Below are 27,510 nucleotides of genomic sequence, written 5' to 3'. Positions count from 1 at the left end.
TCCTTGACACATGATGTTTATAGAGCACCTGAGCATCCAGTCGATTTCAGTTTCTTTCTCATTATTTTATTCTTATTATACAGGCAAGGTGGCAAGAGTACCTGATACCTCATATGCTAAACCTGAAAATTAGATCTAGCTGTGTTCAATGAAATAAATAAGTCATAGAAGCCTAGATGTGCTAGAAATTTCTCTCTCACAATATGCACGTCCAAAAGTAGGACGTTCTGGGCTTTTTTGTGGTTTCGTGGTGTCAGAAGTGGATACAGTTTGATTTTTTTTTGCTATGCAGTGTGTGGCTTCCATTATCTAGCATACTTCAAAGTACAATATAGCTGCCGGAGCTCTAGCCATTGCATCTGCTCTCCAGCAGTAGGAGGGAGAAAGCTTCCTCTCAGTGATTCATCCACTTTAATGAACCTTCTTGGAAATTTCACACGACACTTGCGCTTGTATTTCATTGGCCAGAATGTAGTCCCGTCCCCATATTTAGGTGGGGATGTCAAATATTTGACAAGCAACTAAAAACCTCTGACACAAATACTTTTTATTTCCCGTAGTCCGACTTTATGTGCCGGCAAAGGTATCTCTGTTCTTTTCACTTACTGTCACGTGGGATGGCAAATTGATTGTATCGCTCACCATCCCACTTTGTTAGTGGCGGCTGCCAGGAGCGCCATGTTGATGCGATTCAGGGCAGGGGCCTCTTCCGGGCTGTGATCGATTGGCAATGACCACTGTTGGTGGGAGAGAAGGGCCATTAATTAGCCGTGACAGTCCTTGTTTTACAGATGAGGAAAATAAAACATTGTGATTTTATATGAAAATGTAATTTCTCCTCAGTAGTGGTTGCATTTTACTGTTTCTAAAGCAAAGAAAACAGCCCAAGAAAACCCCAGGTGATTGTCAGCTTCAGAAGGACGAGTCCTGTTCTTTAAGGCCGCTTCGCGTTCCTGTCTGCATGCTGGCCCGGATCGCTCAGGTCGTCTGGGGCATGGACGGCACTTTCTCTCCGGGCAGCAGAAAAGGGACTGACTGTGTGACTTCCCCATGCTGTTGTCCTTGTGGTGATTCATTATTCCTCATGGATCGAGGACCACAGCATGGAGGTAAAATGCCCAAAAGAGGAAGTTCAATTATTGCCAGGTCTCTTCACATTTGAAGCCCAAGTGTTACCACCTCAGTAAATCCTTATCGCATCATTAATAAGAAGTCTCCCCGTAAGTTTCCATAGCCCTGTTAGCAGATCGTTCTCACCCAGTGTTGGCCTAACCAGTCAATGCCACAGTGTTAACATTTGTCTGTTTGGAAGGTCTGGTTTATTGCCAGAGGCCAGACCCAGTCCTTCTGCGAGAAGTCGACCTTAGTAGCTGGATTCTCCGGTTACCTGTGCATGTGGAGCATCTTCTCAGGAGTCTTTCTTGATTTTATAAGGTTATGTCCCCTGCGTGTTTCGTGATCCTTAATGCATAGACCAGTGGTTTTCAAACAGGCAGTTTTTCCCCCAGGGGATGTATTTGGCAGTGTCTGCAGACATTTTTGGTTGTCTCAGTTGGGGATGCTGTGGGCAGGGCTGGGGAGAGGTGTCTTTAGTCAGAGGCTAGAGAAAGCTGCTAAACATCTGACAAAGCCCAGGACAGCCCCCCACAGCAGAAATAAGCAGCCAAACTGTCAATAGCATTGAAGTGGAAAACGCCTCAGGCAGACAGTTCACCCAGCCATTAATGCTTATACGAGGATTAAACATTTGTGTCACTTAAATAAATAAATCTTTGGAATCTGTTTATTTTCCTAATCAAAGATCTAGCTGAACTGTAAGCACATTTAGATAGGTGCCTTTGTAACCATAAATTATTTCAGAGACGGATTTTTGTCTGTATGTTGGAACTCCCAAATTATAGCCCTTGAAGTATGAGTGTGCCTTTTAAATTTTGTTTTTTTAGCAATATTTTCAGAGATATTTTTAGCAGTTCCCCAAAGTAGTGAATTACCAAGGGATAAACAAGCAATCATACCCTACTTAAGTCCAGATCCTTCCCAGACCTGGAAGAATGGGGCGGGGGGTGGCGGGGGAGCACCAGCCATGAGGACTCATGACCGTGCAGAGGACAGGAGCAGGCAGGCTTATTGCTAGCGTGCACGCAGAGAACGAACGTTCAGGGCACTGGTGATGTGCACGAGCCAGCAGTACGTTTTCATTCAGCTGCGGTTTGCATCTCTGCATATGATCTCAATCAGGGATTCTCAGCCCTCATCGCACATTAAAATCACCTGGGGAGCTTTTAAAACTACTGCTGTCTGGAGCCCCAGCCCCTGGAAATTCTCGTTTAATTGTTCTGGGATGGGACCTGGCTATAAGTAATTTTTAAAAGCTCTCTTGGTGATTCTGAAGTGCAGCCAAGGTTGAGATCCACTGATTTAGATATATTGGATTCTTTGCATGAGTAACGGAGCTAATTTTTCCCTTCGGTTTTTAGTGAATGTCATGATTGATTTGGGAACTCGGCACTATTTGAAGTAAAGACCAGATACCTTTTTGAAGTCTGTTCTTTTCATAAGGTTTTTATATCTCTTTCTGCAGCCTTAGCCTTTAGTAGCCTAGTAGTTTGTGCTATGTTACCCTGAGCTATAAAGTAAATCAGTAAATAAGTTAGCAATTTTCAGGAAAAAAACAAAACAAAACTTCTTTGTGAGTTAAAGAAATGTATTTTTATGAATGTGTGATGCTTCTGCCATGGGTTATTAAAAGCATTTTAAAAGCACAAAATAGAGCAACCTTTATAGAAAACAAGGCAGAATTATGCTTTTTTCTAGTTAGAAGATTTTTTTCTGCAGGAAACGTTTTTAAACAATTATGGCCACCACATAGCACAGTGCTGAGGTCCACCCACGTTAAAAGAAAATGTACTTTCTCTCTAATTTTACAGAGAAGAGTCTGGTATACCCATTGAGTATTCAGTGATTATAGATGCATTTGGTTAATTGCACTTTTTTAGACCATTTACTTTTCAAGTAGTTCAAATTAAAACATAAAAACATAAACAAGTTCTGGTGGTTTTATGCTGCTGCATTTGCAAGTGTAAATTGGGATGGCATTTCTTGCCTTCTGGCTTGGTCGTCAGAAGTCATTGCATCATACTTAGACACATAACGAGGTGTCTAAAGTAGAAATGAGGTTATACACCTCAACCTCAAGCAAAGGGCGTGACTCCTTACAGGGGAGTTCAAGTCTCCGAGCTTTTTTTTGGTTAATTGTCAAGTGAGTCAAAAGAAATGGCCTCATCGGTAGTCTGTGTTCTGAAAGCACGAATCCTCCACGCTCAGCTCCAGGACGGTCACTCAGCCTTTGCGTGTTTCCCTCCTCTTAGCCCGAGTCGGTTCTACCCACAGTGGGGTCCAAGGACTGGCCAGACCGTGAACGGCTTGTAACTGGTCCAAGTAGCATTTAGAAACGTCTGTGACATTCGGACGTTGCCATTTTCATCGTATTTTATGAAAATGTTGGTCTGCAGCGGGCTGGGGGAGAAACAGCCTGGTCCCTTGCGTGGTTTGAGAAGCAGTGCTCTGAGCGGGTCATGGTTCCTGCTCACACCTTAGCTCTCGGCTAAAGTGTCACTTTCCTAGGAAGCCCCCTTTGACTGCCCCGGCACAGGTCAGGCCCCCCTTAGAGTCTCATGATGACCTAGTTCCTCCCTTCGTTCGTCACAGTTGAGTTTTACATCTGGGAGTGTGACCGTTTAGTTGACGTCTGCCCCCGCTGGTGGATAAGCTCCGTGAAGGCTCGGGCTAGTTCTGGTTGTGCTCATCATTGCACTCCTCGTGCTTGGCACATAATCGATACTCAACAAATGTATGTTGAATGATCATCCGCACGTTCTCCGCACTTCTGAGACCGTGAGCGATTCCTTTCCTCCCCCAACTTATGGTAACTCTTACTTCTGGTCCCGCCTCCCGGGTGTAGCCTCGGCTGGCTGTGTGGAGGTCAGAGTGACAGATGGACACAGATACTGTTCCTACCTTAAGACGCCTCCTTGGTTTCCCTAGGTCCCTGTCTAGAGCCTCACAACAAGCTAGAGACATTTTCGTGCTCCAGTGATTGAATATGTTTCGCCACTGCCTGTCTCAGAAAACCACCATATTTTGCAATTTGGCATACTTTGAAAGATCTTTTAATTATGAGAAATGCGAAGTCATAGCTGCATCATTTAGCTACCATCAATGAAATGATCATTAGTTACAATTTAGTCTGATTTTTTTAAAGATGACTAATAATTTGTTCTCGCCCTGGGAGTTGATAAGGAAGCAGTAGAATCCTTCGAACTTCATGCTTCTCGAATCTACTCAGCATTAATGATTAAAAAAATAAATTCTTTAAACAAGATTCCTTGATAGTTTACAAACTTCATACTTTCTTACTTTAGAAGTTGGCAGCAAATTTGAAATTTAACATCTAACCAGATCCCAAATCCATAGCATAAAAAAAATTACAGATGGTCCCCGACTTGCAGTGGTTCAACTTAAGATTTTTCAGCTTCACAGTGGTGCAAAAGCTATACACATTCAGTTGAAAGCGTTCTTTGAATTTCGAACATTGATTTTTCCCTGGACTAGCGACTTGGGGTGCGCACTCTCTCGTGATGCTGGACAGCGACAGCACCCTGGACAGCGGCAGCAAGCCGCAGCTCCCCGTCACCCAGGCGATCACGAGGGTGAATAGCGATGCCCTACAGTGTACTGTGTTGTCAGCGTTTTTTGGACATTGTGTTTTGTGTTTTCACACCCCGCTGTGTCTACAAAACACCCACCTTTGTCTCCTGCTTCTTGTGAGAAGAGGAAGGCAGTGGCTCTTGAGATGAACCTCAAGATACAGGCCCAGCCGTGGGCTCCTGTGCGCGTTCTGAGTGCGTTCTGAGTGGGCCCCGCTCTGCCACGATGTGCGGTGGGTGGGGCGTATTAAACGCATTTTCAATCTGTGATGTCTTGAACTTACAGTGGGTGTATGGGGACATGGCCCCTTAGTAAGTCAAGGCACATCTGTATAGTACAGAATATCGTGCTCACACCGTAGCTTGCAGGCATGTGGGGTCCATTGTTTTCTTCAGTCCATTTCTGATGACATGTTTGTTGGGGGGGTGTCACTCAGATGGAGCATCGACATCGGAAGAAAGACACCCCTGTGCAGGCCAGCAGCCACCACCTGTTCGTGCAGATGAAGAGCCTCATGTGCTCTAACCTGGGGGAGGAGCTCGAGGTCATCTTCTCGCTCTTTGACAGTAAAGAGAATCGACCAATCAGGTAACTGCACCGGGAGCTCTGACTGGAATTTCTCAGTGTTGAAATCGTTTAGACCTCACGACGAAGCTTTAGACCGTATGACCTTGTGCTTTTCTTCTGTCAGCCTCAGTTTCTCATCTGTAGAATCCTGTGATTTCTAAGCTTCCAATCCTTGGAGTTTTCCACACGAGTTGGGTGGGACGATGCAGGCTCAGATTCTTTGAAAAACGCCAAAGGGCTGGAGAACTGTAGTAATTATTATGAAATGAAAGGGTGGCATTGATATCAGATCTGTTATTTGAGTTATTTTGTATTGATAATTCAAGGGAGAAACAGTATCTCTGAAGTCTGAAGTTTGTTCATCAAGGTCAACACGTCATATTTTTCAAATTTTCAGTAAACAATTATATGATTCTTATCCCATCTGAATTAAATGATATCAAGAGATGACCAAAATACTTCAAAACTTTGCGGTTAATGTGTCAGAGCCATGAAATTATAAAGTTTTCACATATATATGTGTAAATGTAAAAAAATATGTGTATATAGATATATATATGTTTTTTTCCCCTTTCTCAGTGCTTTAAGTCTTACCTGTTGCTGTTCTTTTACGACAAACTTTCGATATTTAGGAAGAACTTATAGTGAATGTTTTTGTGTACTTTAAACTTACGTATATATTTTTTAAGTTGAGCACCCGCAACCGTCTTTTACATTACAATGTTTAAATTTAAATTTAGAATTTAAATTCTATCATACAAATCACAATGACCTAACTGTACCATGCTTAAAAAAAAATACTTATTAAAATAAATGCTGACAATTTTAAGCAACATCGAGCCACATATATTGTTTTATAAACACAAAACAATCCTGGGGTATTTCTTTTCTAGTAAAAAAAGGGTTTCTTTCCCGAGGAAATATTCATGAGGCTTATTTTTAATGCATTTATAGCCATAAAATTCTTTGGTGAATTAATTTATATGTTAATGTTCATCTATTCATCTATTAGTAAGTGTACTTTCTATTTCTTGACAGCGGACTGTGTCCATAGAATTTAAAGGTGACGTTTTTTGTGCAGCAAGGACAGAATTTATGAGGTGTGGAAATATCGAGAGAAATACAGTTTCAAAAGCTACTTTCTATACTGTTGAAAGAGATGAATCAGTGAGGTAGAAAACCCTTCCCCGTTCACGTATCAGCGCCACTCAAATGGAAACATACAGGCATGAGAAACTGATCCAAGTGACAGCTTAGCACCTGCTTTAGAAATTTGGAGGATTAGAGATAATGCTCGCTTACATGTGGAACTCCGTCTCAGAGCTTGGTTTATAGGTGGTTTAGTTTAACAGAAAACTTCATAGCAGCATCTGTATGATCTGCGGTCTCTAACACACTTCACGGATGACGTGGAATGTAAAAGGGAGACATGAAGTCACTCTTCTGCTCATTCCCATTAGGCCAGAGATTTGGAGGGACACAAATTCCCCGTTGTCGTTGATGTTCAAATTGCGTTAATTTAGGATTAATATCACCTCTTCTCTCAGTTTTGTCTTGTGATAAACATTTTCAAATTTTTCTAAAACGTCCTAATAGGTTTTGATCGACAGAGTTCCCTTGTTTTATTTCTATTTACTTGGTTAAAGTAGAGAATAAGTCTGGGTTAGTTTGGGTGCAGGATCCCCAAAATATTATATTTATGGTCTTCGAGTTCAGCTAGGAGCTGGGCGTTTTCTGTAAATGATCCGCCTGTGTTCCATACCCTTCTCCTTCCCTCCCTCTTCCCCCACCTTCCCCCTTCTGCTCTGTGTCTCTCCCTGCTCTCTCTCTGTCACACACACAGGCTCCTCTAATACCCGACCACAGGGGAAATCAAGCCTGAATTCCCCTCCCCTGAGGGGAGGGGACTCCTCTCTGAGTTGGGCATGGCTCTCACCTCCCAAATTCATAATCACCATAAACGTGATTGGCAAAAGGATGCAGGATGCGTAAGAATGAAAACACGCTCACCAGGGTTTGGAACAGCCTCAGATTTCTTTTCCTGACTTTTGCATAGAGATTGTTCTTTCAGGGAGTGTTTAAAACCTCGCTGGAGCAGCCTTCGTTCAGACTGCCCCGGTCAGACTGCCCCGGGCTACGTCACCGTTAGCGTCTGAGAGGGGACGGGCTGCACAGACCTGAGCTCTGCTTGGATCTTGCCTCCGCCATCGACTGCTGCTGCCTCGACCCCTTCACTTACCTCTGTCATTCCCTTCATCTCAAAACTGGTGACAGGTCCTGCTCCCTTTCCTGCCCCTGGCATAGCTAATGAGTGTCCGGTTTACGCATCGTCCCGGAAAAATGTACTGTAAGTGAAGGGTGTGGTTTCGAGGCTTCGTGGTGTTTGTTCTTATGCCCTACAATCTGCAGTGTGGGATGTGTGGGTATTTTAAAATCATCGTGTATTTTTCAAGTATTTTAGAGAATTTCAGACATATAAAAAAAAAAACAGAATCGAGTCATAAAGTCTCATGTACCCACCACCAGCAGCTCCATAATTGTCACCCAGGGCTGATCTTGTTTTAACCACATCCCTTTGCAGTCTTCCCTTGTGCCCCAAGATTATTTGGAGACAAATTCCTGACATAATATTTTTTTCAAATGTAAATATTTCAGGGTTTATCTCTAAAAAAGCTAATGTTAAAGTAATTACCACCTGAAAAATTGGTATTTCCTTAACATCACCAAATATCTCTTTCCGCCCGGTGTTCCGGTTCCCCCTGCCGACTCGTGAACACCGTCATGCAAATTCCAGATCAGTCGTTTGTAACTTACAAGACCCAAATAAGGTCCATGTGTTGCAGCTGGTGATGAGTCTCCCGAGTCACTGTTTATAATTTCCCTCTCCGACTCTCTGTTTCTCGTAAGTTTTTTGTCGAAGAAACCTGGTCCTTTGATCTATTTCTTTTTCAGAGTTCCAAGTCTAATTCAGTGAAAATCTGTGGACAAAAGCTGGTATAATTAAGTGAATGCTTTTGCTGTTAAATAAGACAATTCGTGCTGTCATTTACAAAAGTTAAAAAACACAGTCTAAGTATAATCTTTATGACATTTCTCTGGCCGTTGGTCACAAGAAGTTACCTGGCTCAGGTACAGGGGCTGTCACGTGCAAAGCCCGTAGAGGCGTGATTAGCAAAGGTAGATGTCTATTCTTCTCATGAGATGGACAACTGGTTAGGACCTAAAAACCACTTTCCCCCATGAGGAAGCGAACATCCGGCATTTACTGAGCACTGACCACATGCCAGACTTCACTCTAAATGTGTTCAATATTGTGAGAAAGGAAAAAATTCTTCTTTCCCTCCTCTGGAGCTTTTGGCTAGTCGAATAACAAAATGGACACGAGACAGATTAACAAGAGAAAAATCAAATTTAATTTTGTGCTCATGGGAGCCCCACATCCACGAGAGTTTCGGAAAGAGGAAGGAGAAGTTGAAGAGCATGTGGCATCGTGAGCTCAGGCCGAGGCAAGCAGCTCGGGACTTCAGCGGGTCATCGCAGGAGGCAAGCAGAGCAGGTGTCGGTAACCAGCCCTGCAGAGTGTCATCAGCGCTGACGTCACAGGCAAGGGGGTCGAGGCACAGGGAGGTCACGCAACTCGCCCGCGTGCCCAGAATGGAAGGAAAGCATGGCCGGCCCTCCGGGCGCCACCCCCTGCCCTGGCCGCCCTCCTCCCTGGCGTCAGGGTGTGTCTGAAGGTTCCCCCAAGTTAAGCAGGATTTCATCGGCCAGAGTGAGAGCTTCAGAGACTGATAGTCTTAGTAACAGGTTGTGCTAAGTTCTTGATAGTGGCGAAGCGGAAACTAGCATAGGGCCTCGGATACATTCTGTGCCTCAGAAATGGGTTTTCCAGTCTCATCCCTTCTCAGAACTCGGTAAGAAGAGCAGAGTAGCCTCGGCTCTTGCCACGTCCAGGGATCGAAACTTAGAGTCGGTCCTTGGAGTTGTCCGGTGCACAAGGAGCCCACGTGTGAAAATGACCCCCCTGCTCGTCAGCTCAGTGGACAGCGAAGCGCATCGTGTCGCCTCAGTCCCAGGACGGGCGCAGTTTCACGAGTGAAACGTTTTTAGAGAGCGTTTCTCTGAGAGTTCTGAGTTTCCTCAGTCCCCAGGGTCCAGCTGGGAAAGTCAGGGGCTCGTTTCCCTAGATAGCATCCGTAATTTGATTTTGTTTTATTTTATTCTACTCCATTTATTTAAAACAAAACAAAACAAAACACTCATCTAATGCTTACGATGTACCAGATACTCTTCTAAGTTCTTTAAAAAATATTACCTTACTTACCCCTGTAAGAGCCCCATGAGGTAGGTTCTATTAAGAGCCCCATTGTTTTATAGACGGGGAAGCTGAGGCACGGTCATGATTCGCTCAAGGTCGCACAGCTGGGATGTAGCGGAGCTGGTATTTTTCCATCTCAGTCATCTCATTCTCTGCTGTACACCCGTTCTCATTATCTTTAGTACTTATAATTCTGTTTTCTTCTTCGATCGGTTTCACTCACCATGTATAGCAAGGGGTCTAGTAAGCGTTTTCTGTTCTTTTGTTTTGTTGTTGTTTTTTTAGGAAACCAGAGTGAGACAGGCTCGAGCTTGCCAAGAGCTGACAGGAAGTGCGCAGTAATGAGGCAGAAGCCACGCTCTGGGGGGGCGGGGGAAGGGTCACCACTGCTGGACCAGGGTCTCCTAGGCGTCAGGAAACAGGCTTGACATTGCAGGTGGGGGTCAGGCGTGGGCCCGAGGAAGGAGACGTGTGGATGTGCACAAACGGCATAGCATTGGAAATAGGAGGGGTTTTTTCACATAAAGAAATGCAGTGGCTGCACATGACATGCTGCAGTTGTCTCCCTCGTCCTGCATTCAAAATTGGCGCGTGCCTGTTTGCTGATAGAAATGCTCACCGTGTTTGTGCTCGCCACAGGCCACGCAGCTACGGATGTTGTATTAAGTCTTATCTTTCCCCTGTCGATATACGTCAGTCAGTCAGCAACAGACTGAATTCCATGGGCCACTGAAAACGTCGTTCGCCGCTCGACTGCCTCCCTCATGACCTCCGTTACTTTGCCTGCTGCCGTGTTCTAAGGCTTCATTAATTAACGCTGTAAATTTGTTTTAGGACTCATCTATTGCTGTATTTCATTCTCATCAGAGAATATATTTAATGGGACCTGAGTGTCACATATGGTCACTAGGCTTAGTCCAGGGCTGCGCGTGCATGCCAGCTGCAGGCGTAGGCTTTTATCTGAGCAGCTAGCAGCAGGGTGTCCCTTCTAGAAAGGATTCATCCTGGTGATTACATACAGAAGTCTTCGCCCAGTAATTTAATTACATTCACTTTCTGCCGGTACCTTATTTACATACTTTTTATTTTTTCTACCATCATACAGCTAAACTCTTCCTTTTGCTTGAAATGCTTCATTTCCATATACATTTTTTATTACCCATAATTACTTTCTTTTCAGTATATTATTCCAGTTCTGTCACTTAAGAAAAGTATCACTAGTGTGTTTATTATTGGCGAGGCACAGGTATTTTTTAATATGTGCTCATAGGGAACTGCGAAATCCGTCTGAACTTCGCTCCATCCTATGACAGGTTTCTTTCTGGATCTTGCACAGGCGCCATGATACAGTGTGTAAGTGGCCAGGCCTGGAGTCAGAGGGCCTGGGTTCAAATCCGGGTTTGGCCTCTAGCAGGCCGCATCCACTGAGCAAGTTAATTTTCTCTGTTGGCTGTTAACTTATCTGCTAAATGAAGATAATAATAGTGCTTTCCTCGTGGGATTACTTGAGGATTAAATGAAATAATACATATACTTCATGGTGTAATGCTCAGCATGTGATAATTAGTAAATTTTAACTATATTGGTAATAATTTTTAAAAACCAAAACGGGAACTATAACATAACCAGAAATTATTTGTGGTGTTTGGTCACGGATTCTTAAAGAAATCATGTATTCCAAGGACTTATTGTTGACGTTTTAGGTATGTGTTATTATATATGAACTGACAATAATATTTTTGATGATGTATTTGGCAGAACCTAAGAGGACTGTTTTCCTAATGGTCTAGGACACTCAGTACTATATAACAGTATAATTTATCTTTAAAGCATAAGCTTTGACTCATATTTAATCAAAATAGGCAACTGTTAGAAGATTAATATTCTGAGAGAGGAAATATCTTATTCGCTTAAGCGAACCCTGAGTCTACATGAGGACCACCGTCCCAGGAATTCTGAATTCTTAGAGGTCCATCCTCCCCCACGTGAGCGGATGCTGCAGTTACCTGAATGTCACGTTCCCGCGAACCACGGCCTCGTGCCCTCATTCACGCAGCACACGCGTGTGTGGGGTCAGTGTGAGTGCCAGTCGCACGGGCCCCGTCAGAGGGCCGGAAGTGGAGCCTGCAGCAGATGGCCAAGGCGTCCAGGACAGACGTGAGGAATCTGCTTTGAAAGAGAGGAAGGACGGTGAGATGGGCGTAAAGGGTTGAGGTGGAGGAGCGAGGCTGGGCGCGTGGCCTTGGCCTTCTGTAAGTGACGCAGGAAGCCGCGTCAGCAGCCTTCGGAGAGCGAAGCAGGAGAAAGCTCAGGGCTGGACGGGGGAGGCAGGAGCGAGGTCTGCGGACTGAGCACGGGTGTGACAGGACGTGAGTTTGCGACAGGTGGCGGAATGGCTGAGAGACTCGTCTGAAATTGGTCGTGACCCTGGCTCCAGCTCTGGGCAGGGCTGCTCAGGACGTGGGGATCAGAGGCAGGAGGCTGCCGGGGTTGGAGACCAAAGCCTCACAATGGAAAAGGACGGAGAAGATGGGGGACCTAGCACGAGGACGAGGAAAATCGAAGACGTCAGAACCACAGCTTCCGATGAGGACTCTTCAGAAGATGACACGATGTAATAGCCTTTCCATTTTTTAAAGGAAATTAAAGAACTCTTGTTTCTCTCGAACAGACTCAGTGACTGGGAAGTTGTTTCAAGAGCTTATAGAAGGGAGTTGCCAGAGGGACTAGTTTTTCCGCCCAGACTAGGAAAAGCGCTAGTATTTTCGTGCATATATCACAGTACATAACACAGTTCGTAGAGCAGATACGATTTTTTAATTCTGAGGACCGCGCTAGAATTTCTCATTTCATACATCATTTACAGCTTGTTATAGTGTGATATCACACGTTCAGCATCTCTATTTTTACATAAACTAGGGGCATTCATTGTTTTGAACGTTGACAGATAGTTGGCACACATCTCTTTTTATAGTTTTATGTGATAAAACAACTCAAAATTGCAACCTCTCCAAAGCAAGGCAGCCGTGCAGGGAGAGAGACGGCCTCTGACTGACCATTCGTGCAGAGGGAGCAGCTCAGGACAAAAACAGACGACGAGGGCGCTCAGAGACCCTCCTCGGGTTGTGGGGCTGTCAGCCGTTCCATGCGGCCCAGAGCCTTTCCTGCTGTGTCTAGACACGCTGGCACAGACCTCACCCTGGGTGTCTGTGCGCCCGTGACCTGCAGTGACCCTCCCTCGGGCGTCCCGTTGGAAGCCATCGCTGCTTCTCGTCCACGGATCCTTCCAGCAGGTGCAGGAAAGCCGGGGCCGCTGTCACTTACACTTAATCAGATTTCGTGGTTTACTCCCGCTTTGGTCACACTTCTGAGTTACAGAGAAAAAAACAAATAATTGCTTTAGCGATGTGGCGATGCCGTTAATAGGAGAGATTTTAAGAACTGTCCCAGGAGGAAGATCTAAATTAAAACAAAATAAGCCAAGAAATAACTTGATTCATGCTGAGAACACCCAGAGTAGAAGTGATTCAGTCTCTTTCTTCTCTGTAGCATGTTAAGAGCCATACAGTTTTAATTAATTTTGAAATTGTAAATTACTGCATTATTGTGGTAATAAGTGGCTGGAAATTCAAAGTGGCAGAAAACCAAAAAGTCGTGGCGTAAAAGGATTCAGTAAAGGGAAATGGATTCCCTTTAGCTCCAAGCACTCGCTCAGGCCACTTGTCTCTTTTTACTTAAAAACGTCAGTGTTTTAGAACGTGACCAGAGGAACTCTCACCCCTGTTCCTGTGTCTGAAAAGATGACCAGGTCGTTATTCTTTTCAAAAAGGGTTCTGGTCATCTCTGTCTTTCCTTCTCTGCTATGTCTGCTGCCTGTAGGGAATTCAGGTTAATTTACTTGTCCTGAGTCTCCTACAGCACAAGTTACTGTCACACCTATAGCGACCCACCCGGCAAAGACGTCTTTGGTGTTCGTGCCATTCATGCAGTAGGGTGACGCGACAGTGACGAGGGGATTGGCGCCGAAACGGCCCTTGTTAGATCCTTTTCTGAAGATGAGGCCCGGCCCGCTCATCATCCTTGTGTGCCCCGCACCTTTCCGAGTGCTCGACGCAGGGGGGCGTCGATGCGGCTCAAGGAAGCCAGTCTTTCGTGAAAGACCTTGCTGTCATTGTCTTGATCTTTTCTCGTGCCCTCCCGTTCCAGTGGGGACGTGCTTATCGATAAGAGCGAAGCCGAGGGGTCAGGTGCATCAGGAATGCTCATGGGGTTCTTCCGCGTCTCCCTGTGTGGCTCAGAGCTGCATTTTCAGACCTGTCTCTAGGGGAGCATTTTTGTAAAAACATGCTAAACGAAAAGTAAATAAAAATTGGCAGACATAAAGCATCTTCTCCTAAGTATTTTCCATTTAGAGATTTTTCCTACAAGTCGAATAGCCTGTGTCTTCTTTTTATTTCCATTGAATGTCGTAGACTTCACATTATTGCTGTTGAATCATTGATGTTCATTCATTCAGCAAAAAATTAATTATTGCTCTCAGGGCCGGCCACTGACCTGGCCACTGGGGACAAATCGATGAATAGAACAGGAAGAGAAAAATTTCTGCCCTTCCAGAACTTACATTTGATTCATGTTTAAAATAATGTGAGGCTTTTAGTCAAAAGATGTTTTTAAAGGCCAGATTTCTATACCATCTCTTTGTATGGTAACTGATATGCGATTTTCATTTCACAAACATATTTGCGGCTTCTAAAGCAATGCTTTCTAGCCTTTTCAGTGCCTAAAGAGCCTTTCAAACTTGTGAAAACTGAAGCCCCATACAAAAAAATATGTACCTATTCTCATACTCACTGACGTTTGCATATCAACTTAGAGGCTTTGTAGCTCCCTGGTTTTCAAAGAGGATTTGAGTGTAGAAGTCCAAATGCATGTGTCATCTAGTTAGTAAAAAGTATTTAATGATTTTATTTTTTAAAGTTGTGATAAATATGAAGAATCCATCAGTAAGCTGTTCTCTGTTGTGAGCTGTTGGAAGAGAATTTGATTTTGACTTCTTTTTAAAATAGAACATCTTCGTGAGATAACAAATACATCACTTATTTGTTACACTTACTGTTTTTGCAAGGCTTGAATTACTTACATTTTTATTATTTAGTCTGTTTTCACTTAAGGTTTCTTTGCTTTTGCAAGGAGCTGCCTGCTTTGACCCAGGGCGCTTAGAAAGAGCTCAGGTTTGCTTTACATTGGAGAGTACTTTGCTTTACTTATTATAGATACTTTCTCCAACAGAGAGTCATTGTTAGAAGTTCAGAATAATTACATATATATCACAGTGATTGCTGCCTCTTGACATGTCAAAGATATAGTGTTTATAATGATCGAATTATGTAAATTCCCAGAGGAATTAGAATACCTGGTCCTAAGACATGCCACAGCTATGCAGACCTTCTGATTTCATGTCGGCCACATACTGGCATCACCTAACTTTTTGTTACTTCTCTGAGGAACTTGTTTTCCACTGAAATTTTTAGATTACTTCTTTAGAGACAGATGCGAATGAATATTTTTGAGTTGTTCGGTCAAACATTATCGCCGTTTCTAAGGGTTTTCCTTGAATTCAGCGTTGGTACTTGCAAGGTCTCAGGTCTTCTGAACCTACAGTCGTCATAGTTTTTGTCAAATCAGCGTCAGTGCCAGTCACTTCTTCCGTCACGAGCCGGTTGCTGGGTCCGGTGGTGACACAGGCGCCGTGAAACCCCAGGCGATCTGCACGTTGCTTATTTATAACTTTACATTAAAAGCATTGCATTTTTTTTTTCCCATTGCGTTTTACCTTCCTAAAAAGAGTTCTGATTCAGGTCTTTTTATTTTCCAAGAAGAAAAATAAAACGACGTAGTTTTAAATCGTGCTACGTAGTAAGAGAGAACCAGCTCGATGTTCAGAATGGCAATAGAGTTGATTATGGCTTAAAAAATTATCTCCCCCGTATCAGCAAATTCTTTGCTGTCCTAACAGAGCCATCACATGAGTAGGTTACTTAGTCCCTCAACACTCAAATATTTGTGAGATGGGTCTGGGCTCGGGCTTTCGTATGAAAGAAAGGCAGCTCAGAATCAATCTGTCCTCTAGGTAAACTGCTGCAGAAACCTGACACCAAGGCTTGTCCTCTTTCCATTTCTCTTTAATCAGAAGAGCTCATGACCCTAATGTCGCTTTAAAATTATAAAGCGCATTAGCAGCCTCATCTAGGAACGCAAGCTTGAGGGGTTGCTTTCATTTATTGCCAAGAAAAACTCGGTCATTTGTGTCAGTGACGTGGTTGGCAGAGGAAAGGGAGAAAATCTTTGACTGAAGATGCAGGTGTCTGTCGCCTGTTCTCCGGTGTATGTGGCTGTCAGCAAGTCTAACTTGTTAGAGCCTGGGCGTTTGGGTCAGAGCAGCAGTCTGGAAGCACCACTGGGCTTTGAACCTGTGGGGGCTTTCGGCCCGTCCTGCCTCATGAATCGGGGCTCCCAGGGGAAGACTGAGGCTTCATACGCCTGCCCGGGGGGATGCTGGGCACACCCAGGCTGGGAGCCCCTGGACGAGAGGGCCAGGGGGTCTCTTCCCTTCACACTGGGTGATCCTTTCAGCCGTCTGTGCCTCAGTGAGCACAGAGCCCTCGGGCCAGCGGCCGCCCAGGACCCTGGACCCTCCGCTCAGGCTGCAGTGGCTCCAGCCCCTGGGGGCATTGCTGTAGCCGATCAGGGGCTGCTTGAGCAGTCCCGTTTCAAGCTGTCCTTTGCCAGGTTTGATGGGATCAGTGTGTGTCCCAGGCAGATAGATGACTTCTTCCCTATCTAAATATTTTGGAAATATTCGCTCAATATTTCTATAGAGCGGAGAAAGTATTTACCTTATAGCATTCAAATGAAGCGTGAGAGTTTTGAGTTAATTTGTAGGCTAGAACCCCTACTCAGCCACTCACCAGCTCCGTGATCTTGGGCAAGACTATTCATTATTTCTCAGTTTTCTCATCTATAAAATGGGCATAGTGAAGATAAAATAATTAATTCATGTAAAGTCCCTAGCAGAGTGACCATCGAATGGTGAATTCCCCCTAAAGTAGTATTACGGAATAACGTGATTATTTAAAGTATAATTCACTTATCCCGAGATGAGTTTTTGCACATTTCCTCCTAGCGTAGCTTGAATTTGGAATAACAGCGCATTTCCGTCCGCCGTGAGGCGCGTTCACACAGTCCTTTTCCTTGAACTGTGGTGAGTGGCAGTTGCATCCTCACTTGTGCCTGTCATTTCCAGCCTCTGCTTCGGGATATCGTACGGGGATGTTGGCTTCATGTGAGAATTCTTGCAGCAATGTACATTCTCATCGTTTATACCTCACCGGCCAGTGCTGTGTGGAGGGAAACCTAGGTAACAGGTGTGGAAATGGCCCCGTGGAAATGGGGATCGGCCGCCCTTTCTCAAGGGGAGGTCGGGAATAGGTAAATATAAGACAAGGATGCAGTAAGCCGAGCAGTTGAATCTCTTAAATATATCCATCTAGACTCAGATCGCAAACGAGCGTGAAAATGTTCCGAAACAGCCATAAATTCAAATCCCTCTGCTTCCTTAGAGATCTAACCACGGCCCTCATTTCTCCTCCTGCATGGGTTTGATTGACAGAGCTGTTATTTAAGGTGAGGACCCGGCGACTTGGTGGGGCCTGGACCCTTTCCTGGTGCCCTGCACTCCCTTTCCTTGCTCGTCTGCTGGGCGATGCCCACGCTGGCCGAGGCCACCCCACGTGCTCGCTCCACGTCCTGTGGCTGATGGCTTTGTGTTTTCGGCCTGAGAGAGCCAGCCATTTGATATTGTCACAGGTCTGAGGATACCGAAATTCAGAAGCTCGTGGGAACTGGTAGGTTAATTTTTCTTGGGTTGATATTTATTATTTTTTTGAACGTAGTAAATGGCGTAACACATTGCCTTGGATTGAAATGGTGTCCACGAGTATTTATTGACTGCTCGTTTTATGTTTGCCTTAAGTCTAGGTGACGCTGTGTTTTCCAGTACAGGTTCTGTGGGGAGTTGGAGGTTTTCTGTTTCGTTGTGGAACAAGAAAACTCAAATTTTATTTCTTAGGTCCTCTCTCTGTGTTTTGAATGACAGACTTATGAGTGCATGAATTATTAAGCCTTCTAATGGATGGTTAACACTCAGAGTGATGTCTTTGTGTGATGTTAAATAATATGACAGACATAAAAAAACCTTTTTAGGATACAAACACATGAAACACGGGTCATGTTTTCTCTTTTAGTTCATTTGTTTCTATTTTTAAAATAACAACGGTGATATTACTGATACGGAAACCTACTCTATCCTTTGAAAAGTTTTTTTTTGTTTGCATATATCTTTATATTTTCTGCTTTTGCAGTTGCTGCTTTGCCGGTTTTATCAGAAGTGAAGCAAATGGCGATTGTGTTGGGTGCGCTTCCATGTTATTTAAGCACTTCTGATGTCAGATGAATCACCTAACAAGTTTTGAGCTTAACTCGGGGTGAAGAGCAACTAGAAAAGCGATAAGTCCTGAAATATTAAATAATTTTCAGTGGATTAAACGTTTGTTTTTTTTTTTTCCCCTCTTGCAGTGAGAGATTTTTCTTGAGGCTGAATAGAAACGGGCTTCCCAAAGCCCCAGATAAACCAGAAAGGCACTGCTCTCTCTTTGTGGTAAGTGGGTCTTGATCCATCCAAGAGGCAGAGTCTTCCAATGAGACTTCATATTGTTTAGGAGAAATAAATTATTGTGGGAGAACATAGCGGATTTGCTTAACCTTTGTAAATAACACACAGATCACCAGTGAGTCCAGACTTCTGACTGCCACCAGTCATGGTCACACTTTTGTTCCTTCGCTGTGTCTTAGAGTGTGTCACTCTGCTGTCAAAGCACAGTGGCGATGGGCCCAGTGTGGCCTTCGATATGTGGTATGTACTTAATTCGTGGTTGAAGAATGAGTGAGTGAGCATCAGAATAAAAATGGGCTTTCCCTTAAAACATCATCTGACATCAGGACATGTCCAATAGAGTCGATCGTCATGGTATATTTAGAACAGGCTTTGAACCACATGCTTCTGCTATAGAAGTTCTGTTAACGTTGACCTTTGTCTTCTATGACTTGTGAAAATAATGCGCTGGGCCCTTTAAATGCTTCCATAGAAATTATGAGTTGTAGAATAACCATACTTAATTTTTTGGCAGGATTTGGGTAGCAGCGAGCTGCGGAGGGACATCTATATCACCGTGCACATCATCCGAATCGGTAGGTGCGACACTTGTCAGCGCGGTAGTTGCTCTTTGTGTCGCTGTGTGGATTACAAAGATGTCAAAGCCAGACTTGAATTTGAGAAACATGGAATTCGGAAATTGTTCCCTGGTGTCCCTGAACTCATGTACGACAACTCAGCCACCATACACAGATTTCTTTCTCTAAGTCCTTAGGTAGTTGCTTGTGTTTCATTTTGTTTTGTTGATGTCCCTAAACATATTTAATTCAAAAATTTTGTATTCGTCTTTTTAAATTCTAATTTCTGTTCACAGCATAAATTAAACTTTTAGAAGCTAGATTTCCTACAAGTTTATGAAAACTTCACAGCAGGTGGCACTCCCCAAGGCACAGGATGCTGCAGAGCATTATTACAGAAGACGCTACGAGAAAGGAGTTTTGAAATACTGACTACTATATATATTGATTTCCACTTAGGTAGTATCATCAGCTTATTAAAGGGTCTGAGAAGTCCTGCAGGGAAAAATTAAAACGCCAGTCTAACTCTGTTGACCCTCACTTTCCCCCACATTCGATTTGACTGTGGGAGCGTCTATGTAACGTGACAGTCTACATCCTGCAGAACACACTTTGGGCATTCCGCGATGGCCTTGCGCAACAGAACCAGAAGGTGTTCGCTCATTTTTACATGTAAAACGCCTCTAGAAGCAGGCGTTTTCTGGCAGAGGAAGTAGGTACAATGAGGAACGGTGGAGTGAACGCGGGTTTTCTGTGGGAGCCCGCCAGCCGATGCTGAGAGCTGGCTCCCAGCCGGCAGGGCCGCACTGCCAGCTTGGGAAACTTCTGTGGGGGGTGACATCCCGTGTGCAGTCCTGCAGAGGGGTCTTTATTTTAAATACTCTTTCATTTTGTGCACGCGGTAGCCGCATGGTGCATTGAGGCTATAAAACCTGATATCATGCCAACATAGATTTTTCTCTCTCTCTATTTTTTTCACATAAAAGTCTGTGGTGAAAACCTGTTTTCATTTTCTACTCTTTTTGCATTTGAGGGACAAAGTTTTTAAAAAGTCAACGGTTTCTGGTTTTGTTTTAATTTTCTCCTTACAAATGCCTGTGTGGGAAAAAATTGGAAAGAGCTTTTTAAAATATTGGAAAAGTTAGAACTCATGCTGCTCTGTATTTATGAGATAAAGCCTCTGACTGTTCCTGGAATGGCAGGAACAGGGGTTCAGTTTGTTATGTCATTCTTTGTGCTTTTTTTTTTTAATTCAAAATTTTAATACCAATTGTTGATGTAGATTGTGGTTTTGGACGTTTTTGTGTAAACATTGCTAAAATTTTCTCCAGCATGGAGAGAGAAAAGTAAATCACTGTTGCTTTCAGAGCTTTTTAAACGGCATCTACGGGTTGGTGGTGGGAGAGACACGGGTGGCAGAGTGACAGGTGGCCCACAGCCGGACAGCTCTGTCCTTCGCTCACCGGGTTATCACCACGGAAGCCACTTCCATAGAATTGCCCGTCGCAAGGCCGCCTTGAACTCTGTGGCGGTTGACCAGTGATGGCATTTTCGCTAAGATTTTGATGACCATTAAGTCATCAGAATGAGCGCTGACGCGGAAGCCGCCCGCCCCTCCGCCCCTCCCCCAGTCTTCGGTCCCGTTTCCGCTTCACTGAGGTCACCGCAGGCATTTGCCTGGTGATGAGGTTTCCTGGTTTGACACCTGGAAACTGAGGAGAAGTAAGATCAAAGGTAAGGAAGTCTAAGAAAGGTCTAGACTTCGTCTGCCGCAGTGAAATGGAGGCGTGGAGGATTCTCATCCATCAGCGACAGATCAGTGCCCACCTGAGTAGGGAAAGGGCACACTGACCCTCACTGGCAGTGGACAGCGGGGACAAAGTATCACCCCGCCTCGGAAGCTAAGCCCGGGCCTTCGACTGGACAGAGGGGAGGGGGAACAGAGAGATGGTCTCCTAGCCTCCCTGTCCATCCCCCCCGCTTTCCGCCCCCAAGTCTCCCCTCGTGGCCTTTAGCTGGTCGCCAACTGTTTTTACCTTTCTCCAGTCCCGCTTAGTGAATTCCCCTAGGAATCTGACCAGAACTGTGAACCATTATTCATCCCGGAGTCGGGAATGCTGGGGCTGGCATCAAACTGCCTTGTCCGCGCAGTCATGCGACCAGGGGTTTGCTGTCCACAGAGCCAGGAAGGAAGACTTAACATCGGGTGTCTGAGGACAAGGTGGCGTGGAGGTGTGGGAGTCAGTGCGGGCGGGAGCCTCGCTGGAGAGTCTCCCCACGTTGTCCTACAGACACTTCCTGCCTCTCCCCCACTTTGCGGTTCTCCCCGAGCACCCACTTTTTTCTTGACAACAGTTCTTGCTGAAGGGGTTAGAAAAAATCGGACTGATGTGCACGCCGTCTGTAAACTTCTAAGTTGGAGTGAGCTCTCGGGAACAATCTCGAGAGTTTTTTTTGTTTGTTTCTGATAAGCTTCTTGTGTAATGTTAAATAACTTAGAATACCTCACTCAGAAATCTTGTAATCACTTTGTCATCTCACATTTACAACAGAATGATTAAGTAAGAAAAAAATACATTTTCTAAAATCATGATATTGGTAAAGATTGCAATGTATATTTCATCCTGATACAATCTATAATAATATTTGAAGCAGAGGTAAACTAGATCCTTTTTTCTGTTTAAAGAGTGATCAGTTTTAAGTTTGTTTAAATTAATTCCGTAAGTAAAAATTCCTTGATAAATTCAGATATGACAGTGTAAAGTATTTGATTTGCAGGCGAAATTTATATTAAAACGGATTGAAATTTAGCCACATATTACAGCATCGGGTCATGAAAACATGACATGTGACATGCCTACATTTTGTGCATCTAAAAAACAAGTGACTTATTTTGACCACGTTTTAGTTTTGATTCTAACTGATAAAATGAGAGCTTTTAAGGCTGCTATTTGTAAGCATTTCCATGAAAATGGTATTTTGAAAAGGGAGTTTTCCTTTATTACCCATAAATCCAAACCAAATTGGACATTGCCATCCTTTTCCTTCTGTTTGACATCGGATCTGGGAAGAGCTGAATTTCACTCAGATGGACTCAGCTGACAGAATGCTGGCAAACGTCTGGAAGCAGATTTGCAGATTTTCTTTCATTGTTTTTCCCCATATTAACTTCTTATAGTTCAGCTCCAGTGTACTTTCTGCTTTCTGTCTTAAGAATAAGCCACTGGTAATTAAATATAGCACTACCAGAAAACAATCTCTCCATAACGTGCTTGATTTCAGCAAGTTAGAACTGTCTGGGTGAGCAGCATCCGAGGAGACTCAGCCACCGGCTGAGTGACGGACAGTCTCAGCCCTGACTCGGGAAGGGGCACACTGTGCTTACATGCTATTCCTCCAGGGGATCTCAAAGTGCTTCCTTTCGAAGGTGAAATAGTTAAAATAGTTTTTAAAATACAGACATTTTCTAAAATGGAAGAACGAAAGAGCCTCCGTGACTGCCTTTGCTGACGCGAGCCTCCTGGGGTGCCTGCCCGGGTCTTCGGGGAGGGGGCCTCCCAAACGTGGGGTCGGCGCTGCCTTCGCGTTTCATGGATGGCAGCTGGTGCCCAGAGTTTGAGCTGCGGGCCGGAGGTCACGCAGCGAGGCGCGCGCAGAGGGGAGTTCAGAACTGAAGCGACCTCTTCCGCTGCCCAAACCCGTGTCCTTTCCGGCACCCAGGGGCGTTTCGTGCGGCCTGCGTGTCGCGGGCGTGGGTCTGTGCGCGGTCCTCTGACCCAACGGCTCATGGCCGCGTTTGCTTCCTCCCCGCACAGGACGGATGGGGGCGGGGGAGAAGAAGAGCGCCTGCAGCGTGCAGTACCGGCGGCCCTTCGGCTGTGCGGTTCTCAGCATCGCCGACCTGCTGACCGCGGAGACGAAGGACGACCTGGTCCTCAAGGTGTACATGTGAGTCCCGGGCGCGCGGGGACGGGCGCGGGGGCGCGTGTGGCTGCCGCTCGGGGACCGCTGCTCTCGGGGGGTCCTGGATGAGCCAGGCTGGGGCGTTTTGAGCCGGTCGTCAAACACTCAGCCATTGCAGACCCGCTGCAGGTCGGGCCGCACATCCCCTTCCCCGGCCGGCGGAGCCAGGAGCCGGAGAAGCAGGAATGCAGGCGGGTCCCCTGCGGGACAGGCCACCGCTGGGGACTGAAAACCTAACGCGTCTTCACCTGGGACAGGTCTTTCCTTCTCGGAAAAGAAATCATTTTTAATGTGAATTCATCAGAATTAGGAGAGGGAGCCCCGGGGCTGGCCTTTGCCCGGCCTGTGTTCGGCCCCGGGGCACGGGGCCGAGGCCGCAGGAGCCCGTCGCCTCGCTGCGCGGGGGCCGCGGGTCCGGTCAGGGCCGGCTCCCTCCGACCGCACGAGGGCGGCCGCAGCCTTCGGCCTTCGCGACTTGTGGGTGCAGCACCCCATCTCTGCCGGCCCCGTCACGTGACGGCCTCCCCGTGTGCGTGCGTCCGATGCCCCTTTCACGGGGACGTGGTGATGCTCGGCCACCCCACGGGCCTAATTCCAACGCGAGCGCTTGCTCAGGACCCGGTTCTGAGGTGCCGGGGTCAGGACTGCAGCCGTATCACTTTTTAGGGGGGCTGGAGGGGGGGAGGCGGACCCAATTCAACTCATCACACTCTATTAAGAAAATCACGTACTGTGCTCCTAATCCAAAGTTAGCGACTCCTGTGGTGCGGTGGTTCCGGGTCGCCCCACGGAGCACCCCCTGCGCCTTCCACTTCGCCAGCCGCGTCGGGGGCGGTGCTCAGAGCCGGGCCCCAGGGAGGGCGTGCTGTCTGCTGCCCTGACCTGGCGACCTTGCCACTGACCACCGCCAGGACTGAGCTGCTCTGGTTTCTGTTCCGGCTCTGGAGTTGATCCGTCTACCATGTGCCCACAGTGTAGCCGTATGTGGAGGTCACAGGACTGGCCACTGCCTGTGGGACATGCGTTTCCAGTTGCTTTTTGAGCCCTGGGGCAGGTTTCATGGATTCTCTCCTGCCGCATCCAGTGCCCCTGGGACCTAGGCCACACGGTTCTAATTAGTGGACAAAGATTTGTCTATAGCCTGTGGTTTAGGGCCGGAAACTCTCTCGATCTCTTTTAAGAGAGATAAAGTCTGTGCCCTTGACTTTAAACTTGAAATTTCTGGTGAAACCAGTGAGTAGTAAAACTTGCTACTCTTTTTTCACATGGCAGCCCTTAACTTCAGTGGTCGGGATTAAACCCATGATAATCTTTCCAAACTCTGCTGTTAATTGTAAAACAATTTATTTGGCATAATACTGATGATAACGGCCACCATTTACTAGGCCCTTACTGGGTGCAGGGAACCGTGTTAAGCACGTGGCATGTGGCGTGTCACTTTATCGTCATATAAAATGTCCATGAAGCAGACACTGTTGGTTCAGTTTTACACACCAGCGGACGGAGAGGCTAAATGACCTGCCCAGAGATGCCCGGCCAGTGAGAGCCGGAGCAGGACTCCGGGTTGGGACTGTCTGACCCCAGACCCCAGACCTCAGCTCCTATGTTACCGGTGTGTGTGTTTCTGGGCGTCATTTCACACCCTGTCTCATAACGTGATAATGAAGCCGTTGCGTGGCATTGCCTTTTAAGAAAACTGCAATTCCTCACACACGCAGACCTTGCCCCTGGAACATCTTAGGGACTCACCGTTGTTACATGCAGACTCTTGATTATGCAGGCAGCTGGGAAAGACTCAGGAGTTCCAGCTCTGCCTGTGGGAGACAGTTGCTCTCATAAAAGTACATCGTACTGCTCTTTGTGGTTCTTACTGTTTTTCATAAGCATCAAATGAAGTTTGGGGTTATCTTGCTGGAAGGGAGATCCCTTAAAAATGCCTGTTCAGTAAATTATGAAGCTGTTCATAGAAGGAATGGCAGCCAGTTAAAACACTCCCTGCAGAGCAAGAAGGAACTGTGATTCTATAAAGGCATTTTAAGGAGGTGCCTGTTAGAAACAATTTGGAAGAAACCTGTTGGTTAAGGTGGCCGAATCCTTAGCCCACCTGCGAATCAGACACAGAACAACAACAAATACCTCATCTGGGTCTGGAAGATATTTCAGTCACATTCTGTAGGTGGTGCTGTGTGTGTGTGTGTGTGTGTGTGTGTAGAGTTTTGTAGGTTAGAAGCAGGAATTCTGGAATCACTTACCTATGAAATAGAAAGCAAGCCACCTTTCTTCCTTCCCCACTGAGCTAAAATAAGGAAACGGGGCTGGATGCCCTGAGTGGCAGTTTGGTGCCTTAACAGCTGGACAGGCTGGATGGTTCCATTCCCTCTTAGTTTTCCAGGCTCACACGATTCGGTGCTCTGTTTGGTATCCTACTAACTGGCTGGAAAATAAACTCCATCAGGCTCATCCCGGAAAAGCCTGCAGTGATGAAATAAATAAATAAATATGTAAGCAAATTGTGAGCGATCAGCGACAGACAGGGTCCACTGTTCGTGCTGTTCTGAGATTTGGGGTGGGGAGGGGGCTCGCATAACTCGTGCGTCGTCCATCCCATCGCTCCTGGCGTGGGGGAGGTGGCTGTGCATGACTCGACATGGGCACTCCTGTCATCTTGGGGTGCCTGCACTGACTGGCAGTCACTTGCAGTCAGTCGTGGGGACCTCAGAGGAGGGCGAGGACGTCCATTACGGTGGCTGCGTCCGAAGGAGCAGGTGTGCTGTTCAGGTCCTTGCTTGCTCTCATGCACCAGCAAAGCTCATCAGAGTTAATATTTTCGCAGGTGCAACACAGAGAGCGAGTGGTGCCAGATCCACGAGAACATCATCAAAAAGCTGAACGCGCGCTACAATCTGACCGGCTCCAACGCGGGTGAGCACGTGCGGCTGCTGGCGCGCCCCACGCTCTTCCTGTCGGGCCCTTTCCCTTCCTTGTCTGCCCTTGTTCTCTGTTTGCTCCCTAACTCTGACGATGCACAGTCAGCGTTCTGGCTCGTCTCCCGTGCTGCGACAGGCTTCTACTGTAACTCCCTGAACGAGGTCTTCCATTCCGGTTGAAGCAAGGTGAATCTGCTCAATAGTACCAAGTCTTCAGACCTCTGAGTGGTTACTGGCTGTGAAAAAACAAAGGACAGGCGTACTTGGGTTCACGGCAGTCGCGTGTCATAGGTTTGATGAAGGGAAATTGGTTGGCGAGGCCCGTGCAAAACTTGCTTCGCTGCCCGAGGCTGTCGCGTCGGAGACCAGCCTGCAGGCTCCAGGCTGAAACTGGCCAAGGAGAGTGGTATTGACGGCAGTGTCACGTAGAGAAAAGCGTGTGACACTTGTTCAGAAGGGAACTAAGGTATGATGCAGCATTTTATGTTATGTGGCACAGTCCTACGCTAGTGTATGTTATAGAACATCTTAATATTATGTAACCTACCTAGATTGTATAGCACAGTTTGGTCAGTAGACAAAAACTTGGTGAATATTTCTGCCCCCAGTCCCCCTTTTACACCCGTGTTGAAGCAGAACAAGCTAGGCAGGTGTGCGCTTTCGCTGACATAAGCTTCAAATTGCGTAAGCTGCTATTTGAACTGAATGTGCTGTGTTTAAGACTGCTTGTTACCGTCCCAAATATAGATATTTGCCTTATAGTCCATCTTGCCTGGCAGTTGGAAGAACCAGAATTTGGATCGACACCACCTTTTTCTCAGACCTGTGCACATCTTGCTAGGCCCAGATGATCCCCTGAGACCAAGGACCTGCAGACAGAACCTTTGTGCTTCAGTCCAAACACTGCCCTGAGTACCCACAGCTCCCGCGTGTGCCGCACTCAGGTGCGGTGAGTGGTGAGCTCGCCTTCCTCCTCGCCTTCCCTGGAGCTGGGAAGGGAACTTCGGTTTTATCTGATTCAAAGCCCAACATTTCCCACTAACTGCATAAGAGGCTTGCAGTCACTATGGCAGCTGGGGTCCCTCTAGGATGAGGAGGAGCTGGTGGCGGTGGGACACGGCATGCTTTACAAACTGGTCTTCACACCTGCCTTCTCTGTTTCTGCAAAGGAGTGATGCTAGCACTCAACCCAGCACTTCCTGTCTCCTTGGGTCGGCCCCAGCTGCTTACATGTGCCCCGTGCGCGTGGGCAGTTATGTTGACCGACTGACTGGTTATTCTCGGCGGATCCTGAGCGAGGCCACCTCATTCCCTCGGTGTCCCCGTTCCTGTTTTTAGCCGTTGTACTGAAATGAAGGTCTACTTATTGCATCCACTGTGCTGTGGGACCCTGGAGAAAAGGTCTCCCCGCCCGCTGGCAGAGTCCGCCCCCCATGTTGGCACCTGCTGTGACTCTCCGATTCCTAGGCAGCCAAATGCCTCGTCTCTGTACTTGGCTTTTGCTGCAAAGCCCTCTCTGCCCCTCTGTCCTTATGACCCAGGCCTTGTCCATCCTTTCCCTGTCAGGCCCCAGCCCCCGCCAGCCGCACGCAGCCAGCATCCATCTGCCTTCTGGTCCTCTGGCCTCTGCCTGACCCTTCTGGCTCTCTCAGGCCAAGTGATGAGCCTCATCACTCCAGAGTTCTGCTCCAGCAAGATGAACCTCAGGAAGAAACTTTAAAAAGTGAGGATTACTAAGCC

General features: G+C 46.3%; 1 protein-coding gene across 7 annotated transcripts in view; it reads left to right on the top strand.

Moving 5' to 3' along the window:
- The window catches only part of DOCK4 (dedicator of cytokinesis 4), a 352,254-nt gene that overhangs the window by 174,595 nt on the left and 150,149 nt on the right, over window positions 1–27,510 (top strand). For all 7 annotated transcript variants that reach the window (XM_039862789.1, XM_039862785.1, XM_039862784.1 and 4 more), the window contains 5 exons: window positions 5,144–5,295; window positions 18,227–18,308; window positions 18,838–18,898; window positions 22,696–22,828; window positions 25,677–25,765. In XM_039862789.1, coding sequence (XP_039718723.1) covers window positions 5,144–5,295; window positions 18,227–18,308; window positions 18,838–18,898; window positions 22,696–22,828; window positions 25,677–25,765 — 517 coding nt within the window. The remainder of the gene's footprint in view (window positions 1–5,143; window positions 5,296–18,226; window positions 18,309–18,837; window positions 18,899–22,695; window positions 22,829–25,676; window positions 25,766–27,510) is intronic.

This window comes from Pteropus medius, unplaced genomic scaffold, assembly GCF_902729225.1.
Source record: "Pteropus medius unplaced genomic scaffold, Ma_sr-lr_union100, whole genome shotgun sequence".
Lineage (NCBI taxonomy): Eukaryota > Metazoa > Chordata > Mammalia > Chiroptera > Pteropodidae > Pteropus > Pteropus medius.
This window is presented reverse-complemented; position numbering and strand designations above follow the sequence as displayed.